Source organism: Hippopotamus amphibius, chromosome 2 (genome assembly GCF_030028045.1).
Source record: "Hippopotamus amphibius kiboko isolate mHipAmp2 chromosome 2, mHipAmp2.hap2, whole genome shotgun sequence".
Lineage (NCBI taxonomy): Eukaryota > Metazoa > Chordata > Mammalia > Artiodactyla > Hippopotamidae > Hippopotamus > Hippopotamus amphibius.
The window spans coordinates 406,771-430,535 of NC_080187.1; the positions used below are offsets into that span (position 1 = coordinate 406,771).

At 50.3% G+C, this 23,765-nt stretch overlaps 1 protein-coding gene across 16 annotated transcripts in view; it reads right to left on the bottom strand.

The window, feature by feature from the left end:
• EHMT1 (euchromatic histone lysine methyltransferase 1) overlaps nucleotides 1–21,862 on the bottom strand; it is a 159,651-nt gene extending 137,789 nt beyond the window's left edge. For 5 of the 16 annotated variants that reach the window (XR_009051528.1, XM_057724261.1, XM_057724258.1 and 2 more), the window contains exon 1: nucleotides 18,015–18,087. Coding sequence is in view for 8 of the 16 variants with exons in the window: in XM_057724261.1 (XP_057580244.1) it covers nucleotides 18,015–18,077 (63 nt within the window). In the remaining 8 variants the exon portion in view is untranslated. Of the gene's footprint in view, nucleotides 1–1,137; nucleotides 1,301–16,439; nucleotides 16,570–16,775; nucleotides 16,798–17,046; nucleotides 17,346–18,014; nucleotides 18,088–19,990 lie in introns of those variants that run through there. The other 11 variants (XM_057724267.1, XM_057724264.1, XM_057724270.1 and 8 more) reach the window with 8 other exon arrangements.
• Between the last annotated feature and the right edge of the window lie 1,903 nt (nucleotides 21,863–23,765).

Here is a 23,765-nt window from a genome sequence, read left to right on the forward strand (position 1 = left end):
TTCAAGGGACCAAACAGGTGAAAGTCGGATGAAGCAAGATCAGGACTAGAGGGAGGATGCTTTAACACCTCAAAACAAAGTTTCTGCAGAGTGCCAACAATGTGGGCAGAAGTGTCCAGATGTGCATTGTCATGCAAGATCACAACGCCCTTGGATAGCAGTCCTCTGCGTTTAATCCAAAGTTTAGGTTTTAGCTCTTCAATAAGCATCTCACTGTAACAAGCACTGTTGACTGTTGAACCTTTTTCCTGATAAAAGTTCCAATACTGGCCCTTGAGAATCCCAGAAAACTGTAAGCATCAAATTTCTAGCTGATGGTTGACTTTTGAACTTTCCCCAGGTAGGCAACGGAGGATGTTTCCATTCCATACTCTACCATTTACTCTCAGGCTCGTCGTGATGAATCCATGTCTTGTCACCAGTAATGATTCTCTTTAAGAAACTTTCACCTTTCTTAGAGTATCAGTCCAAATTTTGTTTGCAGATATCCAAACGCCTCTGTTTATGCTCTTTCATGAGTTGTTTCGGTACCCATCTCGCACAAACTTTTCGAAAGCTATGTCTGTCGTGGATTACTCAGTTCTGAGGTGTTAAAGCATGCTCCCTGTAGTCCTGATCTTGCTCCATCAGACTTTTACCTGTTTGGTCCCTTGAAAGCAGCCCTACGAGGACAAAGATACACTTCTAATGAGGAAGTGAAGACAGCCGTGCACTCGTGGCTCGCAGCTCAGCCTAAGACATTTTTTAATGAGGCAATACAAACGGTTGTTGACAGACGAACAAAGTGTATTGAAAAGCAAGAAGATTATGTTGAAAAATGATGTATTTGTCTTTTCTAAAAGTTAATTAAAATAAATTCTACAGCCAGAGTGCAGATAATTTTTGACTCACCCTCACAGATTAGTGATTGCCAACGGCTGGGGGGAGGGAAAAATAGGGAATGATTGCTAATGGGAATGAGGTTTTTTTTCAGGGTGATCAAAATGTTCTGGAATTAGACAGTGGTAATGGCTGCAAAACTAAGGAAAAAATACTAAATAGTACACTTTAAAAATGTGAAGTTTATGGTATATGAATTACATTTCAAGTTTAAAAAAAATCATATGCTCCTGGACTGATCCTGGCATTTGGCAATACCTATTGGTGTGAAGACATTTTCAAAGACGAGATACAGAAACTGTATCAAAGATCAGCATCAACAGGTGAACATTTCCAACAGGTTCTGATGACAGGGAACCAACTCTAAACTCAAATTAAGTAAAATATCCTTCCAACACTTCCATTCTTCTGATGAGTAGATCTGTATTACCAAGAAGGGAGGAAAAGCAGTCAATTATTAATATTATATTTTCACTTTTGTCAATAAACAATTACAAAATTATCCTTGATTTTGCTTCTTGGTGCACAAAGCCTAAGGTATTTATGACCTGACCTTTGCCACCTCTGGAACAAACCACACCTAGAGCTGCCTTGGGCCCGTCTGTGCCTGTTTCCATGACTGGCACCACCATTCACTCTGTTACTCAAGGGGAACCCAGCATCTGGCGCAGGGCTGGTCGCCAGGAACCACCCTCACCCTGCCTCATCTGCCACATCACACCAGCCATCACAGGGAGGAGCAGCACCCACCTCCTGGAGGACAGCCTCCTCCTCTGCTGGGCTCTGCAACCCACTTCTTACACAGCAGCCAGAAAGGCCTTCCTGGTACGCACACCCGAGCACGCCACCCCTCCCTACAGCTCTCCCACTGCCCTTAGGACAGGATGAGAACCCCCAGCTTGGCTTCTAACCGCTGGGCCAGACGTGTCAGCTGGATCCCTGCCCCACGCTGCACTACACCCTGGGAGGATGATAAAAGAAGGTCCACAAAGCACGTTAAACAAGTGGTCTCAAAGCATTAATACACACAACTGCTTAACTGTTCACAATTCATAACGCTTATTCACACACACCATCTCGTCTGACTCTCAAAATCAAAAAGCTGAGTAGGCTAACCTCCCCTGCCAGGGATGGGGTTGGGGTCAGCGGATGGCTCCTCCCCACCAGCAGCAGCTCTGTGCTCTCCACTCCATCACAGAGACTCAGGCTTTGTCCTGGTGACTCAGCTTCTCTGCATTTTCCAGAATTAGGTTGGAGGGTTGATTCTTCCCACTGACATCTCTGATGGACCCTCTGTGATTTCTTCTTGACCTTGGAACGCCCCTCCACAGCGTCTTCCCATGTGTGCCCGGACAGAACCGGCTCTAACACTCACCAGCCGTGTGGGAAAGTCACCAAACATCTAGAGAACAGGACAATGCCTGCCACATAAGACGACGCTCAAGTTACATTACATACAGAAAACAAGGGCTTCCTCAGCCCCCAGGAAGCCGCACACCCTCAAACACAAGGATCAGCTCTGAATGTCCATCCACCTGCTCTCAGCAACGGCCACAGGATGGCCGCCTGTTTTCACGCGCCGCTTCCTCCACACTGTCCGCTGTTTCAGTCTTCTTCACTGGCGTTCCCTGGCCCCCGACAGCATGACCTTGGGGCCTGGGCGCCACACCAGCTTCCACACCAGTCTTCTGGACTCTGGGGACCCACCTTCTCCCTGGTCGACGTTCACCTCTGGCACCTCGTCGTCCATCTCAAGGACAACTGCATTCTCACAGGTGCTCATTTCTTTCACACCCTTCCCCTTCGCTCTTCCTTCAACACACAATGACGGTCTGACCTGTTCTTAGCACCTCAGCTGTCCCCACCCTCGCCCAGGTTTCACCGCTCACCGGCCTCCTTCAATGTCTTCTGGCCGAGCCCCTTCTGCCCCTCCGCCCCCTCCAGTGGCTGCCCGTCCACCCGAAGTACGAGGCCTTAGCCGGCCTGCCCTCCTCACTCCATTCCCCTGTCCTCCATGTTTCCCCTGGGCCACGGTGCCCCAGCCTCCTCCCAAGAACAGGTGACTCGTCTCCGGCCTGAGCCTCACCTGTAAGGCTGACTGAAGGCCTGCTTGATGGTAAACAAACGAACCAAGTACGGTGCTCACAGTCTGCCCGCCACAGGGAAGGAGAGCTCTCGCCCTGAAAGTGCCAAGCTACCCATTCGTCATCTCTGTTGGAACCAACAGACGGTACCAGAGCACAGAAGAACGAGCAAACACAGAAGAAGTGTTCCAGGCGAGAGCGCTCGTGACAGCCCACAGGGCAGCCTATCAATTCCCTCCACGTGCTCTGAGAAGTTCACACATGCTTCACAATGTCAGGACCTAAAACTTCTGATCTTGATCTTAAAATCCATGCCAAAAAGTGCTGCGACTTCCCTGGTGGGCAGTGGTTAAGACTCCGCACTGCCAATGCAGGGGACCCAGGTTCGATCCCTGGTCAGGGAACTAGATCCCGCATGCTGCACCTAAGACCCGGCACAGCCAAATAAATAAATAAATATTAAAAAAAAAAAGCTCTACCTCCACTCCAGCACCCAAAAGTTTGCACTCATTGATTAATTGCTCATAAATTAAAACAAAACAGAACAAGGCAATCCTTAAAATAAACTAGAGCAGCCAAGGCCACCAAATGAAGTTCCTGTCACTTATGAATCGTCTTATCACGACACTGCCACAGAGTGTTTTCACACGAGACAGGTGACATTCCACAGCTACGAATCCCATCCTAAGACACAGGCCGGGGGGATGGACTGGATCCACAACATTCGGGTAGCCTACATCCACCCTCCCCTCTGCTGACCAGCCCCTGAAGCCTCGGTGGTGGACAGGGCGGGCCCTGCGCTCCTCTTCCCTCACTCTCGTGTCCCACTGGGTCCCCAGCACCGGAGTGCAGGAACGGCCTGGGACCCACCAGACCCATCAGCCTCCACTACACTTCCGGGGAAGGGGAGCCCCTCCCACCACTGACTAGAGGCAGCCTCAGTCCTGACCCTCAAAGACCTCAGACACCCTGGTTCTCTGCCCAGCAAACATATGGATTCTTTCAGGTCCTGCCCAAACGGCACCTCCCAGCCAAGTCCTCGCTCACCCCAGCATCCAGCACCTCTGGACAGCAGGACGACGCACACGATCCCTGCGTCTGTCCCTTCTGGGGCACCTGCTGCACTGCTCCACCCTGGGGTGCCGTGCACACAGCTAGTGCCACAGAGATCTGAACCAGGAAGGAGAGGCCACCCCAGATCTCAGTTCAACATGCTGAGTGATGACTGATGAAACCCAAAGAAAGGACCGCACACCTGGAGGAGAGAAGCCTGAACCTGAGAACAGGGAGGGGTAGGGTTAGGCTTAGGTCTGTACGGAGGCACAAACAGAACAAGAGCAGAGTGGCCACGAGCGTGGGCATTACCCTCAAACAAAACTTCGTGACCAGGCTTCTGCACACCCCTGCCAAGACCGCTGCCCTGGCTTCCCCACACACAGGCAATGACGGCTGAGCACGCGAGGCGGCCAACGGTGTCTCTGCAGTCATAGCTGCGTGCATGGCCAGACTGGGTTCCTTGAGAGCGAGACCCAGGCCATCTTCCTTCAACAGGCACTCAGCTGAAGCTTCTCCGCCCCAGGAGGGAGCAAGGGAGAGGAGACTGAGACAAGAAGACTAGAACCCACCCATTTCCTTTACACATACAACTTTGTTTACTTATTTGTTTGTTTGTTTATTGGTTGTGCTGGGTCTTTGTTGCTGCACATGGGCTTTCTCTAGTTGCGGTGAATAGGGACTGCTCTTCATTGTGGTGCGCGGGCTCCTCATTGTGACGGCTTCTCTTGTTGCAGAGCACAGGCTCTAGGCACATGGGCTTCAGTGGTTGTGGCACATGGGCTCAACAGCTGCAGCCCACAGGCTCTAGGGCGCAGGCTCAGTAGTTGTGGCGCACAGGCTTAGTTGCTCTGCGGCATGTGGGATCTTCCTGGCCCAGGGATCAAACCCGTGTCCCCGGCATTGGCAGGCGGATTCTTAACCACTGCGCCACCTAGGACGTCCTTACATGTACACATTTTATAGAGCAAAATTATATGATCTCAAACAACAGAAACTAGAAACATAAAGGATAAGCATAAAGGATAAACCTGTATCTCAATCACACTAAGTACCAGGCACTGCTTTACTCGATGATCAAATAGTTCCCAGCAGACAGACCAAAACATGGAGACAGAACTTGAGGAGAGAAAAGACAAAGGAGCACACGCTCCCTGCAGAGCTGCCTCAAATGTCCCAGGACCACGCTGTGCAAGGGGAACCCAGCACCCACGGGCAACCTGCCTGCCCCACACCCTGGACGACACGCGTGCACACAGGACGGGTCGTGCCTCCCCGTTCCGCCCTGGTTTGCAGCTAAGACAGTTTATGGGTAGGAAACTCGAATGTAACTGCTTCTCTGACCTTCAAAAAGCTTTTACTGTTCTGCTACCCTCTGGCCTGAACTTCATGCTGCCTGGCTAAGATACAGGCAAGACATCACATGGCCTCCTTCTCCTCCTCTGTGAGACAGAGAAAGTGGGATGGTAACCCTCTCTGATAGGGCTGCTGTCAGGATTAAGTGAAAAACCCCACAGACGTTACTTAGTAGCGTACTTAACTCATAACACACACTGGAAAAAATCCCTAGACGTTATCAGAATTATTGCCCTGCTGGGTCCCAAAAAAAGCCTTTTTAAACAAAGGTAAAAGTGCATCCGTGTGAATAAATGGACACTTGCAGGGGCCAATGGCAGGATCCACTCGGCCACACAGGACTCACTTCCAGAAAACGGCAACTCCATTCACTGACGGCACTTGAGATGGGCTCCCAATCTGCTGCCATTCACCGTGTCCCCCAAGCAGAAGTCCACTGCTGACAATCCCAACCCACACCCCACACTTTACACTGTCTCCCAACAAAGCCCCCGCTGGCTGGATCGACAGGGGTTCTGCCAGCCCTGCACACGCGGCCTTCTCCCCAGCCCCACCTGCCCGGCCACCACCTCCTGTGGGCGCCCCGACGCCAGGTGTGCTTCTCCCATGGCCTCGCTCTGCCAGCACGTCCTCAACCCAAGCACGGTGCCATGCACGTGGCAGGAGACCAGGCGCCGTGTGTGGAAGAAAAGACTGAGCAGGAGGACGGCACGACCGTCTAAACACCTGCTCGGGGCCAGGCGCCTGTGTGTGTTGCCACCACAAGCCCATGAGGAAGGGACGACAGTCCCACATGACAGGAAGAGGACTACGAGGGTCTGCCCGATGTGCCAAAGGTCAAGGTGAGGCTGGCAGGTGAATGCTGACTATCTGGTAAACAGCCCACGGTCTCAACACAACACCTGGTCTCACTTCCCTGGCGAACACCCGTGACACCGCCCAGGTGTGGGCTGTGAGATGCACCGTCCCCCTTGCCCGTGCCCACTGCAGCCCATTACACAGGCAGGGAAAACAGCCTGCACAGGGGAACTGAACACACCTTCAACACGAAAGATAATGTCCCCAGACTTCAACTATTTAGTGACCTTCTACCTGCTATCAATGCTGACAGCAGGGACTTCCCTGGTGGCCCAGTGGGTAGGACTCTGCACTCTCAAAATGCAGGGGGCCCAGGTTCAATCCCTGGTGGGGGAACTAGATCCCACATGTATGCTACAACTAAGAGTTCGCGTGCCACAACGAAGACCCAGTGCAGCCTGAATAAATAAATGAGGGTTATTCCTTGTTTAAAAGTAAACACTGGGGCTTCCTAGGTGGCGCAGTGGTTGAGAATCTGTCTGCCAATGCAGGGGACATGGGTTTGATCCCTGTGCCAGGAAGATCCCACATGCCGCGGAGCAACTAAGCCCACGCACCACAACGATTGAGCCTGTGCTTTAGAGCCCGTGAGCCACAACTATTGAGCCCACGTGCTTCAACTACTGAAGCCCACACACCTAGAGCCCGTGCTCCGCAACAAGAGAAGCCACGACAATGAGGAGCCCGCACACCACAATGAAGAGTAGCCCCCACTCACTGCAACTAAAAAGAAAGCCCGCGCAGAGCAAAAAAGACCCAACACAGCCAATAAAATAAATAAATAAATAAATTTATTTATTTAAAAAATAAAATAAACGCTGACAGCAGAAAACAGTAAGGAGTTACTACTGAAAGTCTTCTAGAGCCTCACATCTGTGGTTTTTTCTCATTTACGGCAAAAGCAACATTGAAACACAATGGTTAAAGGACGGACTTTTTAACAAATGACGGTGGTTCAACGGCACATCCATATGGAAGAACCCGGATCCCTACACCTCATATTTTACACACAAAAAAATGATTCCAGAAAGTACAAATGAAACCCAAAGGAAGCAGAAGAAATAATAAAGATTAGAGTGGAAATTTACAAATAGAGAAAAGAAAAAACAGAGACTGGGACTTCCCCAGCGGTCAGTGGTTAGGACTCCACACTGCCACCACGCGGGGCACAGATTCAGTCCCTGGTCGGGGAACTAAGATCCTGCATGCTGCAAGGCACGGGCCCCCCCACCCCAGAAAAAAAGAAAGGAAAAAGAAAAACAGAGACTGCCAATAAAACCAAAAGTTGATTCTTTGAAGAGATAACAAAATTGACAAAACTTTAGCTAAACTGAGAAAGAAAAAAAAAAAGACATTGGAAGAAGATAAAGAAAACCTAAAGAGATGGAAAGACGCCCAGTGTTCATGGACCGTTAGACTAAACATTATGATGATGACGACACTCCCCGAAGTGAATCACAGAATCACGGCAGTCCCTATCAAAATCCCAGAAGGCTTTCTGTAGCTGTGGACAAGCTAACCCTGAGACTCATTAGGGAATTGCAAGGGACCCAGGAGAGCAAGAACAAAGCAGGTGACCCACACTTCCCAAGCTACAGTACTCAAGATCATGTGGGGACTTCCCTGGTGGTCCAGTGGTAAAGAATCCACCCTGCAATGCAGGGGACACGGGTTCAATCCCCGCTTGGGGAACTAAGATCCCACAGCCTGCGTGCCGCAAACTACAGAACCCACTTGCCCTGAAGCCCACACACCACAACTAGAGAAAAGCCGCACGCCACAACTAGAGAGAAGCCCACACACTGCAACAAAAGATCCTACACACCACAATAAAGATCCCGTGTGCCACAATGAGGACCTGACGCAGCCAAAATAAATAAATAAAATAAAATAAAAAAGTAAACATTAAGATCATGTGATACTGACATAAGGACAGACATATAAACCAATGTATTAGAACTAAGAGTCCAAAGACAAGTCCTAACATTTATGGTCAACTGACTTACAACAAAGGTGCCCAGACAATCCAATGGGGGAGGCAACAGCCTTTCAACCAATGGTTCTAGGACCAACAGATCTCCGCTTGCAAAGAAGAAAGTTGGACTCCCTACCTCACACCATATACAAAGTTTAAGTCAAAATAGACCAAAATATGAGTTAAACTAAAAAATTCAGAGAAAAACATAGTGGTAACTGCATAACAATGGATTTGGCAATGGACTCTTAGATATGACACCAAAACCACGAACAACAAAAGAAGAAAAGAGATAAATTAGACTTCATCAAAATTAAAAACAATTGTGCTTCAAAGAACACTATCAAGAAAGTGAAAAGACAACCTACAGAATGGGAAAAATATTTCCTAATGGTATATCGATAAGGGATTTGTATCTACAATCTTCAACATATAAAAAATGTATACAACTCACCACAGAAACAATCCAATTGAAATGGGCAAAGGATTTCCTAGACATTTCTGTAAAGAAGATACACAAATGGCCAATAAGCACATAAAAAATGTTCAACATCATGAGTCATTAGGGGAAATGCAAATTAAAAGCACAATGAGATCAAGTGGTTTGCAAGGCAGAAATAGAAACACGGATGTAGAAAACAAACATATGGACACCAAGTGGGGAAAGTGGCGGGGGGGGGGGGGGTTCAGGTGGGATGAACTGGGAGATTGGGATTGCCATATATACATTACCAATAAGAAAAAAAATATCAAATTGCGCATTTTAAATACACGCAGTTTACTGTATGTCAATTATATCTCAATAAAAGTTCTTTAAAAAAAAAAAAAGCACAATGAGATACCACACCACATCCAATAGAGTGGCTATAAACTAAAGAGCCATTAACAAGTGTTGTCAAGAATGTGGAGGAACCGGAATCCTCTTACACTGCTGACAGGACTGTAAAATGCTACAACTACTGCGGAAAAGGTTGGCAGTTCCTAATCATAGACTTATCACATGCCCAGCAATCCTATTCCTAGGTATAAACCCAACAGAACTGAAAACACACATCTATATAACCACTTGCTCGTGAATGTTCACAGCAGTATTAGTCATCACAGCCAAACAAAGGAAGCAACTGATAAATGGATAAATAAAACAGTATATTCACACAAATACAAAGTAGTGTTATTCACCCATAAAGGAATAAAATACACCTCCCAGCAGGAAAAAAAAAAAAACAAGTTTACATAGATACATCCCAAAAGCATCTAAACAAAATAATCAAAAAGCATACTGGTCCTTAACATCAACAGTCATCAGGCAAATGCAAATTAAACTACAATAAGACACAGTACACACCTACCAGAATGGCTAAAAAGAAAAAGACACACGATATCAGGTGTTAGCAAGGATTCAGAGCAACTGGCGCTTCCTTACACTTGTACTTTGGTACAACCGCCTTGGAAACATACACACATTCCATGACTCAACACCCCTCTCCTAGGCACACACCCACAGAAACACGCACCAGTGCGCACCAAAAGACACATACGAGAGTTCCACATCACCTTATCTGAACATCCCCAAACTGGAAACAACTCACATGTCCACGAGTAGTGCAATGAATAAAGAAACTGCGGTACATTCAGACCGTGGACTCTTACACAGTAATGAGAATGCACAAAGTACCACAGAAGGCAAAAACACAGACGAGTCCAAGACACTGTGGATCAGAAGCAAGCAGACACACGTACACCCTGAGTGATGTCCTTCATGTAAAGTTCAGAATCGGGCAAAATGGATCAAGGTATCAGTAGTCAGGATATCAGTGACCTTTGGACAAGTACAGGGCAGGCTGCAAGGGACCCAAGGGGGCGTCTGTGGTTCTGGTCATGTTCCCTGCTTGATCTAGAGTCTAGGGACATATGTGACACTAGACATATTCTGCATGCTTCTGTATGTATGTCATACATTAATACAATTTCCAATAAAAACAGTCTTCATGCTTTGGTTAAATGTGTTATTGCTACTGAATCTGATAAAGATATAGTGACCGATACTACAGAACCATAATAACAGACTCGAGCAGACCATTTCTACAAGAGAAGGAAAACAGATGGGCAGACTGAGCCAGAGGTGGGAGAACTCCTGACATTCACTGGCCCACATGACAACTGGCATTTTGTTTCACCCTAGTGTCCAAGGAGTTCACAGAACCCAGGCAAACAGTAAGGATGAGGAAGCAACCAAGACACTCTAAGCCTAAATGCCAGCCTTGGAATCTGATGGGGAGGAGAGGACCTAGACTCTAAGGAGAGAAATCACCTTAACAACCGGCTTAGGAAACAATCTTCAAACTACACAAGACAGAGAACTCTCTGGCCTTTCTGAGGCTAGCACTTGTTAGAAGGCTACTGGGTGTCGGTCCATATATCGATAGTTACCAAGAATCTATATCCCGGCCCATGTGAGTTGTACTTCATGGTCCCCAAACAGCTTTTCTTTGTATAAGTATTCCAACTGACAAAGACTGCCATTTTGCAACCCTTAATGAGTTAATGATTCTGAGCAATGAATATCAATGACTGTTAACATCACAAAGCAAGATTTACTATGTCTGATAAAAAAACTTAATACCAGTTATGACATATCCTTGTCAAAATTTTTTAAAAGACAAACCTATTATACATCTGATGGAGCCTCTAGCCCAGGGCTGTCTAATGGAAAGATAATGTGAGCCATGTATGTAATTTTTAATTTTCTAGTAACCACATTTAAAAAAAGGAATTAGGGGGACTTCCCTGGTAGCCCAGTGGTTAAGACTCGGCCTTCTAATGCAGGGGACATGGGTTCAACCCCTGGTTGGGGAACTAAGATCCCACATGCCACGGGGCAACTAAGCCTGTGTGCAGAGCCCACATGCCACAACTAGAGAAAAGCCCACCTGCCCCAACAAAAGGCCCAACACAGCCATAAATAAATAAATAAGAACTGCTTCAAAATACTTGAGGATAGATTGGGGAATGTCCATGAGGAGACAACCGTTGACGCCAGGGGACAGGAACTTGGGGCTCGTTCTACCGTCATATCTACTTCTGAGTAGGCTTGAAAAAATTCCACAATAAAAATTCCAAAATATCTACATATGCTTTTGCCTGTATACGCTCAATAATTATAATACTGGTACCCTGCCAAGAGAAGAACTGAGTGACTAGGGGACAAAAGACGGAGATGTTTCACTTCATACTTTTATACATTTTAAATTTTGAACCATGTAACTTGTCTACTCAAAATATATTTAAACACATGTGCCTTGACTCAACCCATCAGGGGGCCCAAGCCTACTCAGTGGTCCCCCTGCTTCCATCATCTTTTTAAAATGTGAATTCCTAAAATAATCCCTTGCTGACTGTCTACAGTGCTCAAGAGACCACCACCTTGCTACCACAGTGACAAGGCCCTCAATGACCCCGCCCCGCCTGCCCAGCTTCAGCTCATACCACTCTCCTCTTCTGACCCAGTAATTCCACCGTGTACCAAAGGCTACAGTCTCACCCAACTCATAACCGAGGAAGCTGGGACATCTATAAGACAAACACCACGTGGCTAATGAAAAGATGAGAAGAGGCAGAAGCCTGTGAGATGACCCAGGAAAGAAGAGTGCAGACGGCACACTCACTGTCACAGCGCTCTTAAGTACGAACGTGCACACTCAGACGGATCAGAAACAAACAAATGACAAATACTTGGCATTCTTAGGCTCCTAGGTTTCAATTTTCTGAGTTTTCTACAATGCTTTTTTTTTTTTTTTTTTTTGAAATGTACAACTGTACCTCACCCTTCCATTTCATGTCTTACCTCCTTTACAACCTGGACCAACTTAACTCCCTCAAGAAGCCCTTCCCAACATAAGTCTGCCTGCCGCAATTAGGACAACAGCACGGGCCTCTTCTTGTTTCCTCTGAACTGATTCCATCTCATTTCCTACTCAGTAATATTTGCTCCATCACACTTAAATTTTGTGAAATCAGAGACCAGTCTCATAAACGTGCATATCCTCTTACACAGTGTCCACAATAGAACAGCGCCTCATAAACAGAAGGGGCGACAGTGCTTACAGGCCGCCTGGAAAGAGCACGTTAAGTAACCCTGATCAGAACTTACAAACCTATCATGAGCGGGATGCAGGAAGCAGTCCAAAAACTTTTCCAAAGTAAAATATCAACTGACAGTGATGTTATTGGGAAAGTGACTTCTCTAGGAAGACACCACTTCAAAGGAAATGCCACCTTTGAACTGTCATAAGAACCACTTCAACTTTTATTTTTTTAAATCCAAAACCGCTGAAGACCTTTTCGTTTTCATTTTGTTTTAATAAATGAAAATACTAGAAGTTAAATAAAAGTGGGACAGTAAGTGGGAGGACTTCTCAACTCTGGAACTCATGCCCTTTGTACCACAGCTTTGGCAGGCCAAAATAACTGGGCTCCAATCACCATTCCTTCTGTGATTTGCTGAGCAAGCAACGTAAGGTGAAATCAAACTGCTCACGTACCACCGTAAGACAACGGCATCTATCAAACATAGTAAGTTCCATGCAATGGCAGTGAATACAAAGTTCCTAAAGAGAAGAGCCCAAAGTATGGTTCCCATAAGCTAAATTATTTTCAAACTCAAAAAAATGTGATCAAACATACAAAACTGTTTAGTGATATGACAGGAAGCAGAGGCAGGAAGCAGGGGCTCCAGCAACCACTGCAGCACTGACCATGGGTGGTATCTCCAACAACTGAGCCACCCATAGATGTCCTTGCAGGCAACAGGGCTGAGGTGCGTCTACTGCCCTTGCTAACCTCTGTTATGATCCAGAACCACATACTACACAGTAAGATCTGGAGATGGGCAGCCCCTTCCACAGGATAGCTGTGCTTTTAATGTGGGTGAAAATTTGCTTCTCAAGATTTACAATAAATGCTTCTGATTTCTGGATGCAGAACAGACTTTCCACTCCCTTCTCTTATCAAAGATCAACAAAAGACAAGAATAGGAAAGAGACACATGCACTGCACCAAGGAAACATTTGAAACCCCTACACAAAACATGACTAGGAAGACAGAGGCTGGGCGAAACCTAAATCACTCCACAGGGAAGAGGAAGAGGAGACCTACTAAGGTGGTCACTGCTGAGGAGCAGGCTGACTGGCCCCACAGAACCACGGAAAGGCTGTGAAGCCAGAGGCGATGCCTGGAGCTGAAAAGGGATGTGGTGTAAAACTCCAAGGAAGGAAAAATGGACTCTCAGGGCCCCAGGCCTCTCCTTCACACTCAGACAAGCACTCTTCGTGGCCACAAGCCACCACAACGTGCCACACTTGGGGAGAGCGCTGAACGCAGGGGGATTCGGCAAAGACTACCTAGTGAACCCTGGGAAGGCCCTCCCCTTCCCCCTACCCTTTAACCTGGTTCCAACACCCATTCAACAAGCCAGAGACCGAAGGCTCCCTCTCCAAGGAAACTGAACCAGAGGACAGTAACATTTGGAGGAGAGCCAACCAAAAAAAAACATTAGCCACCACCCTGCAGTGAAAGCAACAAGTAAACAAGCCCCCCAGTACAGCTCAGCTTCCCATTTTTAGTACTTTATTCATAAAGACGGACAAACAGCCAAGGACCACCAGACACTGGAATAAGGGTTTCCAGGATGAAAGAAAGATGCCAAAAAATACAACAGCAAAGAGGAATGCACGGGAAACAGAAAAAGTGCAAGAAACAAATTTTTTTTTTTATATTTTAAGTGTAATTTTAAAAATTTAACTCAAACTAAGAGATAAGCAAAGATACTGTATACATAAAACAAGAACAGGAGGCATTAAAAAAGGAACAAAGAACAGTAAAGAACATGAAAATATGAAATAAGTTAAAAATTCAGTAACAAATTGGAAAACTGTCAAAAATACTCCCAAAAAAGTAGAACAAAAAGATCAAGGCATGACAAGGAGAAAAGATTTTAAAAATTAGAAATATTTAGTACAAGAAGTCCAACATTCAAATAAAGGAACTGGAAAAGGAGAACACAGAGAAAATAGTAGAGAACTATATCAAATATATAACACAAAAATTTCCTACAGAGCTTTGGCTCAGGGTGGGAGTAAAGAAAAAAAAGAAAAAAAAAAATTCCTACAAATAAAAGGACACCAATCCCCAGATTTAAGGAGTACTTAGTACCCTGTATGGTAAATGATAAAAAGGCTGTAACTAAGGCATATCATGAAAATTAGGAAAATCAAGGATGCAAGGACCCTAAAAGTTTGATGTGAGAATAACGCTTACGAGGGATTAAGAATCAAACTGGGAATTCCCTGGAGGTCCAGCTCTCTAGCACTGCCGAGGGCCCGGGTTCAATTCCTGGTTGGGGAACTGAAATCCCACAAGTGCATGTGGTGAAGGCCCCCCCACCCCCGCAAAAAGAATCAAACTGGACTTCTTAACAGCAACAATGAAAACTAGAAGATCATGGATCGATAACTTCAAAAATTACTTCCGGGCTTCCTAGGTGGCACAGTAGTTGAGAATCCACCTGCCAGTGCAGGGGACATGGGTTTGATCCCTGCTCCAGGAAGATACCACATGCCGCGGAGCAACTAAGCCCATGCGCCACAACTATTGAGCCCACGTGCCGCAACTACTGAAGCCCACGCACCTAGAGCCTGTGCTCCGCAACAAGAGAAGCCACGGCAGTGAGGAGCCCCGGAATTGCAAAGAAGAGTAGCCCCCGCTCACCGCAACTAAAAGAAAGCCTGCACGCAGCAACGAAGACCCAACACAGCCAATAAATACGTAAGTTAATTTTTAAAAAATTACTTCCAACCTGGAATGCCAAGCCCAGCCAAACTTATTCTTTAAGAGCAGCGGTAGAATAAAAACATTTTGAGTTATGCAAGTTCCCAAAGTCTGCCTCCCTTGAACAAACTCCTTGGGAAGCTACTGGAGACTGAGTCCCATCACCATGAGTGACATGTGAACACACAGAGGGGCATGTCAGAGGCAGGTAAGGGGGCAGAATCCCCAGGATGGCAGTGCGCACAGGCCCAGAAAACAAGCAACCCATCTGGGCTGGGGTGGCTGAGGAGCACTGTGGAACCAGCTGGTGAGCTGACAGGGCTGAGTGGTAAAAACTTAAATTGAGAAACATTTTACAGAATGAAAGGTGCAGGAATATTATTATTCCGAGGTTCAAAGGGAATCAGGCAAATGAAAAATAAAGCAATTATTAACTCCAGGGAAGTAAAAAAAAAAAAAAGTCTGTACAAGAAAAGAAATCCAATTGTGGTTTACCATCCAGCTCAGCAAGGCACAATAATGACCTGAACAGACGGACGAAGATTCTGATACAGATTTAACCACAACCGTGAGTTACCTAAATGAGAGACAGAGTATGAGAGAACTGAAATCCTCATCTACTGTTAGTGGGAGCCAGCAGATAACCCCTAAAAGTGGTGAATAAAGACATGACAACACAAGCATGTTATTTAGAACCGTGGGGCAAATGCTAAAGAGTGGCTGCTGCCTCTCCAGAAAGGCAGGAGAGGATGGCAGCTTTTTTACCCTCTCTCAGCAGTATCTGACTTTTTAAACTACGTGCCTGTGCATGTGTTATTTTAAGAAACACAAAGTAAGATTAAAGAAAGACACATAGTAGCCACCCTGCTAGAAAAGCACAGAATTTGCCTGGGAAGGCCCTCCTGCTGAAAGGTATCCTCTCCCAGGGTCAAAAGCCTTAGGTGACCCTGAACATACATTCAACCCCAGAAGCCCGTACTTACTAATCCACAAAAAAGGGGGATGCATTTCATTACCTCAGAGTTCTTTTCAGTGTGAAAAAGTGGTGACCTCTTTCTAGGTCAAGGAAGAGAAGAGTAAGTAAATATGCACTCCGATGAATTTCAAGTGTCCACTTTCTGGTTTAATCATTTGGCAATTAAGAAACCCTGACTCGGGAACCATTTCCCCAATTTTGTGGCAACAGAGGACCCCATGCCTGACCCCTGTCCAGGAGGCCCCTCACCCTAACGTGCACCTCCATAATAAACACTTAGGATCATGAATCTAAGCCCAGAACTTTCATTAGCTTAAAGCGACCACCACAGATACAGCTCAACAGTCTCTGCACCCGTCACCACAAGCTCTGTAACCTGGGGCCTCACTGTGCCTGTTTCCTCCTGCGCAAACGGGGATATAACTGTACCCACCTCAAAAGATCGCTGTCTGGCTTTAACAAGTGAATTCACGCAGCTAAGGCAGGGCCGGACACAGGTAAGGGCTTAGTATACATAGGCTGTCATCACTGTTGGCCCAGTCAAGCCCTCTCTTCAAGGCTGCCTGTGGAATCAGAAACACCTGGAGCGATGTATCCATCAACTGTTAATTAAAAACCTACTAAGGGCCAGACACGAAACAACTGCTAATCCTGTAACTGGCTAGGCCAAGTCATTCAATCGCTTCCAAGTCTTGTTTCCCACATCTGCTAGAGAAGAAATAACACTACCTGCTGCACAGAGCAGAGAAAGCTAAGGGAGAGGACTTACCTAAAGAGCCTGCAGTGCCCTGCACCCGGAAGATGCTCAATAAACGATATCCCAATCACTACACATCTTCTCTCCTACAAGGAACTTTCGGTTACCTAATTCACCTTTTCCGTTTTGCTGAACCTTACACACTCCTTGGGTGTTGCAGGTGCTAATAAATACTCCTCGCGTTGAATTTAAGAACTTCCCTGCACCCTCCCAATTTGCTTACATCCACACCCCCAAAAACTGCAAGGAGAAAATAAGGAAACGTTAAAAGACTGTGCGTTACCTGGATAAAAATACAGGACGTCTCCACACCAGGTTATTGTAACATGGCCTTATCACACACCTTAGCTTTCCAATCTTTAGAAGTCCCCGCCGTTATTACCACACACGGAGCAATTTCGCAGAAGAACTGCTAGGTCATCACTTTTTCCCAGACTGGTCCCTCGTGTCAGCCCGGAGAGCGCACGGTTTCTGCATTTCCCCGGGCACACCGCCTCCCGCCTGCTTCTCCTTTCTGCGGGAAGCTAGTGGCCCAGCTCGCACGAGTTTGCCTTCTCTGCGGCTCCAAGCCAGGAAGAAACTATCCTCGAGAGCGAGCAAGCGGGAGACCAGGAACATTAACAAAAGGATGCGAACTTTTCCCTTGCCGAGCCCGCGCGAGCGGGGTGCCTAGAAATAAGCCGGAGCCGTGCGGTCCTGCCCCTGACAGCCGCCGGGGCCGGCGGCATTGTCCGCGGAGAAGCGCGCCGGCCCGGCCAACTTTTCGTTCAAGACCGAGCCATCCTCTTCGGAACAAAGTGAAAGGTCAGCGGGCGCAGCGGCGGCGCCGGGAGCGCACAGCCTCGCCTCGCTCGCGCCGCCAACTTGGCCGGCTCGCCCCACTTTCCCTTTTGTCCTCCGCCCCTTCCGCGGGGCTCCCGGCCGCGGCCCGGGGGCGGGGGGCGCGGGGCGCCGGCGGGGCGGGCGGGGCGGGCGGCGGCTCTCCTCGCCCGCGCCGCCGCCTGACCCGCGCCCCCGCCTCGCCCGCCGCCCGCACAAAGCGCGCCCCGCGCAGCGCGGCCCGGACGCCCGGCCACCTCGGCCCGGCCTCGGCCTGAGGCGCGGCGGCGGGGAGGCGCCGGCCTGCCGGCCCGCCCGCCCCCCGCCCGCTCCCCCGGCCCGCTCGCGCCCCCGCTCGCGCCCGCGCCCGGCCCGCCGGCCCGCGCCCGCCCCCGCCCCCGCGCCCGCGCCCGCCGCCGGCCCGCTCCTCACCTCAGCATCGGCGGCGGCCATGGCCCGGGCCCGCAGCGTGGCCCCGCCCCTCCCGCGCGCCATCGCCCCGCCCGCGCCTCGCGGCCCAGGGCGGGGCGGGGCCGGTCGCGCGCGTCTGCGCCTGCGCCCGCCCCCGCGCCTGCGCGCTGCGGCCCGAGAGCGGCGTCCGCGGCGGGGGCCTGCGCCGGCCGGAACCGGAGAGCAACGGCCGGCCGCGGGGGCGGGGCCGGGCGCGTCGGGCTTCCGGGGTCGGCGCGGCGCCGGACGTCGTCCTCCCTTAGTCCTCCCGTTTCCACGCTGTCCCCTCACTCTGCGTAGGCACTCTAGCGGGCCGGCCTGTGTGGGGAAGGACCCCTGACCTCTAACCCCGGACACACATCGATTCCGTCGGCCTTCACGGAAGGCGGACCCCAACTTGCGTCCTAGGGCGGTGCCCGGGTGGGGGTAGTGCCCCCTCGCGCGGGGTCCTCCAGTTGCGGCTGCGTCGGATTCGGGAGAATGGCCCGGCTCCGGAGTGGGGGTGCTCCGGTTATGCGGTGCGCCTGGCGGGGTCGGTGTCCTGGCTGAGAAAGCTGCCCTGAAGGGGGAGGGTGGATGTCCCAGTGGGAAGGGGTGCTTCCCTTGGCGGTGCTCCAGTTGGGGGAGGTACCCCGATTAGTGTGACTGCCCCAGCGCTGAGGTGCTCGGCTGGGGGCTTTCCCGGACTGTGGGGGAGGATGCTCTGATTAGGTAAGGTGCCCCGCTAGGAGGCTGTGCCCTGGCTGGGGACAACGTCCTGGTTGGGAAGTGTGGGTGGGGTGGGGAATGTCCCAGTGGGGAGGATTGTTCCTGTTGGGGGGTGCTCTGGTTAGGGAAGATGCCTGGCTTGCTGGGGGTGGGGTGCTCCAGCTAGGCGGTGGCCCCAGTTGGGCAGCCTCCCGGATCACCCCAACCTTCCTGCAAGCCTGCCCGTTACGCACAGGGCGGGACCTTTCCTGCATATCAAGCAGCCTTCACTGGACAGCACCACATAACTGGCTGGGGCACTGCCCATGGCCAGACCCGTTTCTCCCATCCCATGGAAGTTGAGAAAAGAAGCATAGGCTGAAATTGGGGTTCTCAGGCGAGTCTTCAGAAAAGGAACTGAGGAGGCCCTGAGTCAAAGGCTAATATGGGCCTCACTCTTGTGAGGGTTCAATCTCGTGGAACATAGGACTCCAGGAACATCCCACTAAGTCGAGCATTGATGGTGGACTCAGCTGCATGGCAGGCAGTGGACGACCCTAAGTACCAAGGAAGACTTCCCAGGTTTGGGGGGCAAGCTGTCAGCTCCTGAGAGGCCGGGAACCCCAAGCTCTGTCTGGAGACTCAGGACTGGAGACTCAGGAGCAGTCCCACCAGCCTTCACCCACACTTACTTCTCTGGCACCATCCTCTCCGTCTCCACTCCTGCCTTGGGCCCTAGTCTGCCCCTTTTCTGAAACACTTAGGTATCTGTGTGGCTCACTTCTTGACAATCCTTAGGTCTTAAATACCAGCTCTTCAGGGAAGTGTCCCCTGCCCCTACTTAAAAATACTGGGACTTCCCTGATGGCGCAGTGGTTAAGACTCTGTGCTCCCAATGCAGGGGGCCCTGGTTCGCTCCCCGGTCAGGGAACTAGATCCCACACGCCACAACTAAGAGTTCACATGCCACAACTAAGGAGCTCACGTGCCACAACGAAGGAGCCAGCACAACCAAATAAATTTTTTGAAAAAAATCCTTCAACCAAATAAATTAATTAAAAAGAAACCTAAAACATCCTTGCTTTATTTTACTCCATAGCATTCCATTGCCATAGTGTCTGTCTTCCCCCCTAGAATGTATGTCCAAAAAGTCAGAGACTTATGTGTGCCCTAGTACCTAGAACAATGTTTGGCATGCAGGAGACAAAATAAATATTTGTTGAACGAATAAGTTAAGATATGAAAAAGTCCTTCACTAGGCAAATACCAACCATAAATGAGTCAGAAGTAGGTGATGCTCCCATTTTGCACCATCAGCCCAACCCACCATACGCTGGTATTATCGCCAACCACTGATGTTAGATGCTCTTCTCGGCACATCACGTGTTATTTGTTGACTCTGTGACCATCAGGTCAGTCCTGGGAGGTGGACGTTGTTTTTATCCACTTTCTGCAAGTGAGCAACCAAAGCAGCGGAGTGCCTTCAAGGCCACACAACTGTTGGGAGGCAGAGATGGGATTTAAAACAGGCAGAGTCTCAACCATGAGGCTACAGCTTCTAGTAGATGTTTCACAGGTTATCCTGCTTGTGGCATGCTTTCCTTTTCTCTGATATTCATCCTCTCCTTGTCCCACAAATAGCAGTTTTAGGGTACATGGCTGGCCTGCACGTTTCCAACTGTAAAGGGTGGCCAGTGGGGTGTGTGCAAAAGTGATACAACTTACTTCTCAGCCTGTCCCCCCAAAAGTTGGAGGTTCAAGCCCAATAAGCTGGGCGCTCGTGAAAACTGGAACAGCCACCCTGGACCCAGGGGTGGAAACCTCCAGTTGAGAATGAGAGCTCTGCCACCTCTGGCCTGTTCCACGTACAAGGAAGAAACTTCTACCGTGGGGGGGCGGGGCTCGACCTGTCTCATAGTCCTATGAGCTTGTTATAGATTGAGCGCTGAGACACCTCGCCACGGTCACCCCTTCACCGTATGGCACTGCTGGAATCTGAACCCAAATCCTTATCGTAACGCCACCTCCAGGGTTTCCCAAAGCACGCCAGGATCCCGGCCCCACAGGGCGGTTACGGGCCACCCGGAACGGCTGCAGACTGCCGCTTCGGGAGACGCTGCTCCCCCAAACCCTGACTTTTTATTCGCTCCTGGGCTCCTTGCACCCTAGACGACAGTCCTTTCAATTGCAGACCTCGGGAGCGGGCTCGTGTGCTCGCGTTGGGATGAGCACCGAGAGCCAGCATCCCTCAGAGCCAGATACGACCTGAGTCTCGAGGCCAAGGCTGCGGGGCTGCGGGAAGTCCGCCCCTCACCGCGACCGCACTTCCTCCGGCGCACGAGGTCCAAACCGCATCGCCGGGAGCGGAGCAGGGCTGGTCTTCTCCCCCGTCACCAGTCAGTGCCGAGGCTGCAGCCGCGCGAGTCTGCCTCCAAGGGCACAAGCTGAAGCAGGACGCGGAGGCCCAGCGCCAGCCCGGCCCTGGCTCACCACCACGCGGTTCCCAGGGCTGCTCCTCGTCCCTGGCCGGGAGCGCTCCCCCGCCCACCTTCCGGCCCCGGGCGCCCCGAAGGAGGGGGCACCCCGAGCGAGAGGGGCGGGGCCGAGGAGAGGGGCGTGTCCCGCGGGGAGAGGCGGGACTGAAGAGAGAGTCGTGCTCCACGGGGAGGGGCCTGTCCTGCAAGGGTGCGTGAGGGTGAGGGGCGTGTCCTGCAGGGAGGGGCGGGGCTGAGGGGCGTGTCGCGCAGGGCAGGGAGGCGCTAAGCCCTGGGGGCACGCCCCATACCGGAACGAACACACACACACACCACACATATACACACCCCCCATACACACACCACACACACACAACCACACACACACACAACCCCACACACACCCCATACAGGAACGAACACACACACCCCCCATACACATACCACACACACTCCATACCGGAACGAACACACACACACACACACATACCCCACACACCCCATACAGGAATGAACACACACACCACACACACACCCCATACCAGAACGAACACACACACGCACCACACACACACACACATACCCCATACAGGAACGAACACACACACACACCACACATATACACACCCCCATACACACACCACACACACACCCCCATACACACACACCCCCCCACACACACACAACCACACACACACCCCATACCAGAACGAACACACACACGCACCACACACACACACACATACCCCATACAGGAACGAACACACACACACACCACACATATACACACCCCCATACACACACCACACACACACCCCCATACACACACACCCCCACACACACACAACCACACACACACCCCATACCAGAACGAACACACACACGCACCACACACACCCCACACACACACCACACACACCCCACACACACATACCCATACTGGAACACACACACACCCCATACAGGAACACACACACCCCACACACACACCCCCCACACACATGCCCCATACAGGAACGAACACACACACACCACACACATACCCCATACAGGGACGAACATACCCACCCCCACACCGGAACACACACACACACACACCACACACACACCCATCCCCATACTGGAACGAACACACACACACCCCCCCACACACACACCCCATACAGAAATGAACAAACACACACACCATACACACACACACCTATACACACACCACACACACACCACACACATGCCCCATACAGGAACACACACACCACACACACACACCCCATACCAGAACTAACACACACACACACCACACACACACACCCATACACACAGCACACACACACTCTATACCGGAACGAACACACACACACACCCGACACACAAACACCCCATACAGGAACCAACACACACACCACACACACACCCCATACCAGAACGAACACACATAGACACCACACACACACCCCATACAGGAACGCACACACCACACACACACACACACCCATACTGGAACAAACACACATACACCCCACACACACACCCCGTACCGGAACGCACACACACCACACACACACCACACACATGCCCCATACAGGAACGAACACACACACACACCACACACACGCCCCATACAGGAACGAACACACACACACCACACACACACACACCCCCCACACACACACACGCCCCATACAGGAACGAACACACAGACACACACACCCCATACAGGAACAAACACACCACACACACCCCCCCCCACACACACACAACCACACACACACCCCATACAGGAACGAACACACACACCCCACACACACACCACACACACCCCATACAGGAATGAACACACACACACACACCCCCCACACACCCCATACAGGAATGCACACACACACCACACACACACACCCCATACCAGAATGAACACACACACGTACCACACACATACACCCCATACAGGAACGAACACACACAGACCACACACACACACCACACACACGCCCCATACAGGGACGAACATACCCACCCCCATACCGGAACACACACACACACACCACACACACACACCCATCCTCATACCAGAACGAACACACACACACACACACCCCACACACACACACCCCATATAGGAACGAACACACACACCATACACACACACACACACCCATACACACACCACACACACACTCCATACCGGAACAAACACACATACCCACACACACACCACACACATGCCCCATACCGGAACGAACACACGCACACACACCACACACACACCCCATACCAGAACACACACACACACACACACCCCCCCCATACTGGAACAAACACACATACACCCCACACACACACCCCGTACCAGAACGAACACACACACACCACACACACACACACACACGCCCCATACAGGAACGAACACACACACACACACACACACACACACACACGTCCATACCGGAACAAACACACACACACACCATACAGGAATGAACACACACACCCCCCACACACACACCCCCCACACACACACCCCCACCCCCACAGGCGAGGGCGCCGGACAGGCCACTGTGCCCAGCTCTAT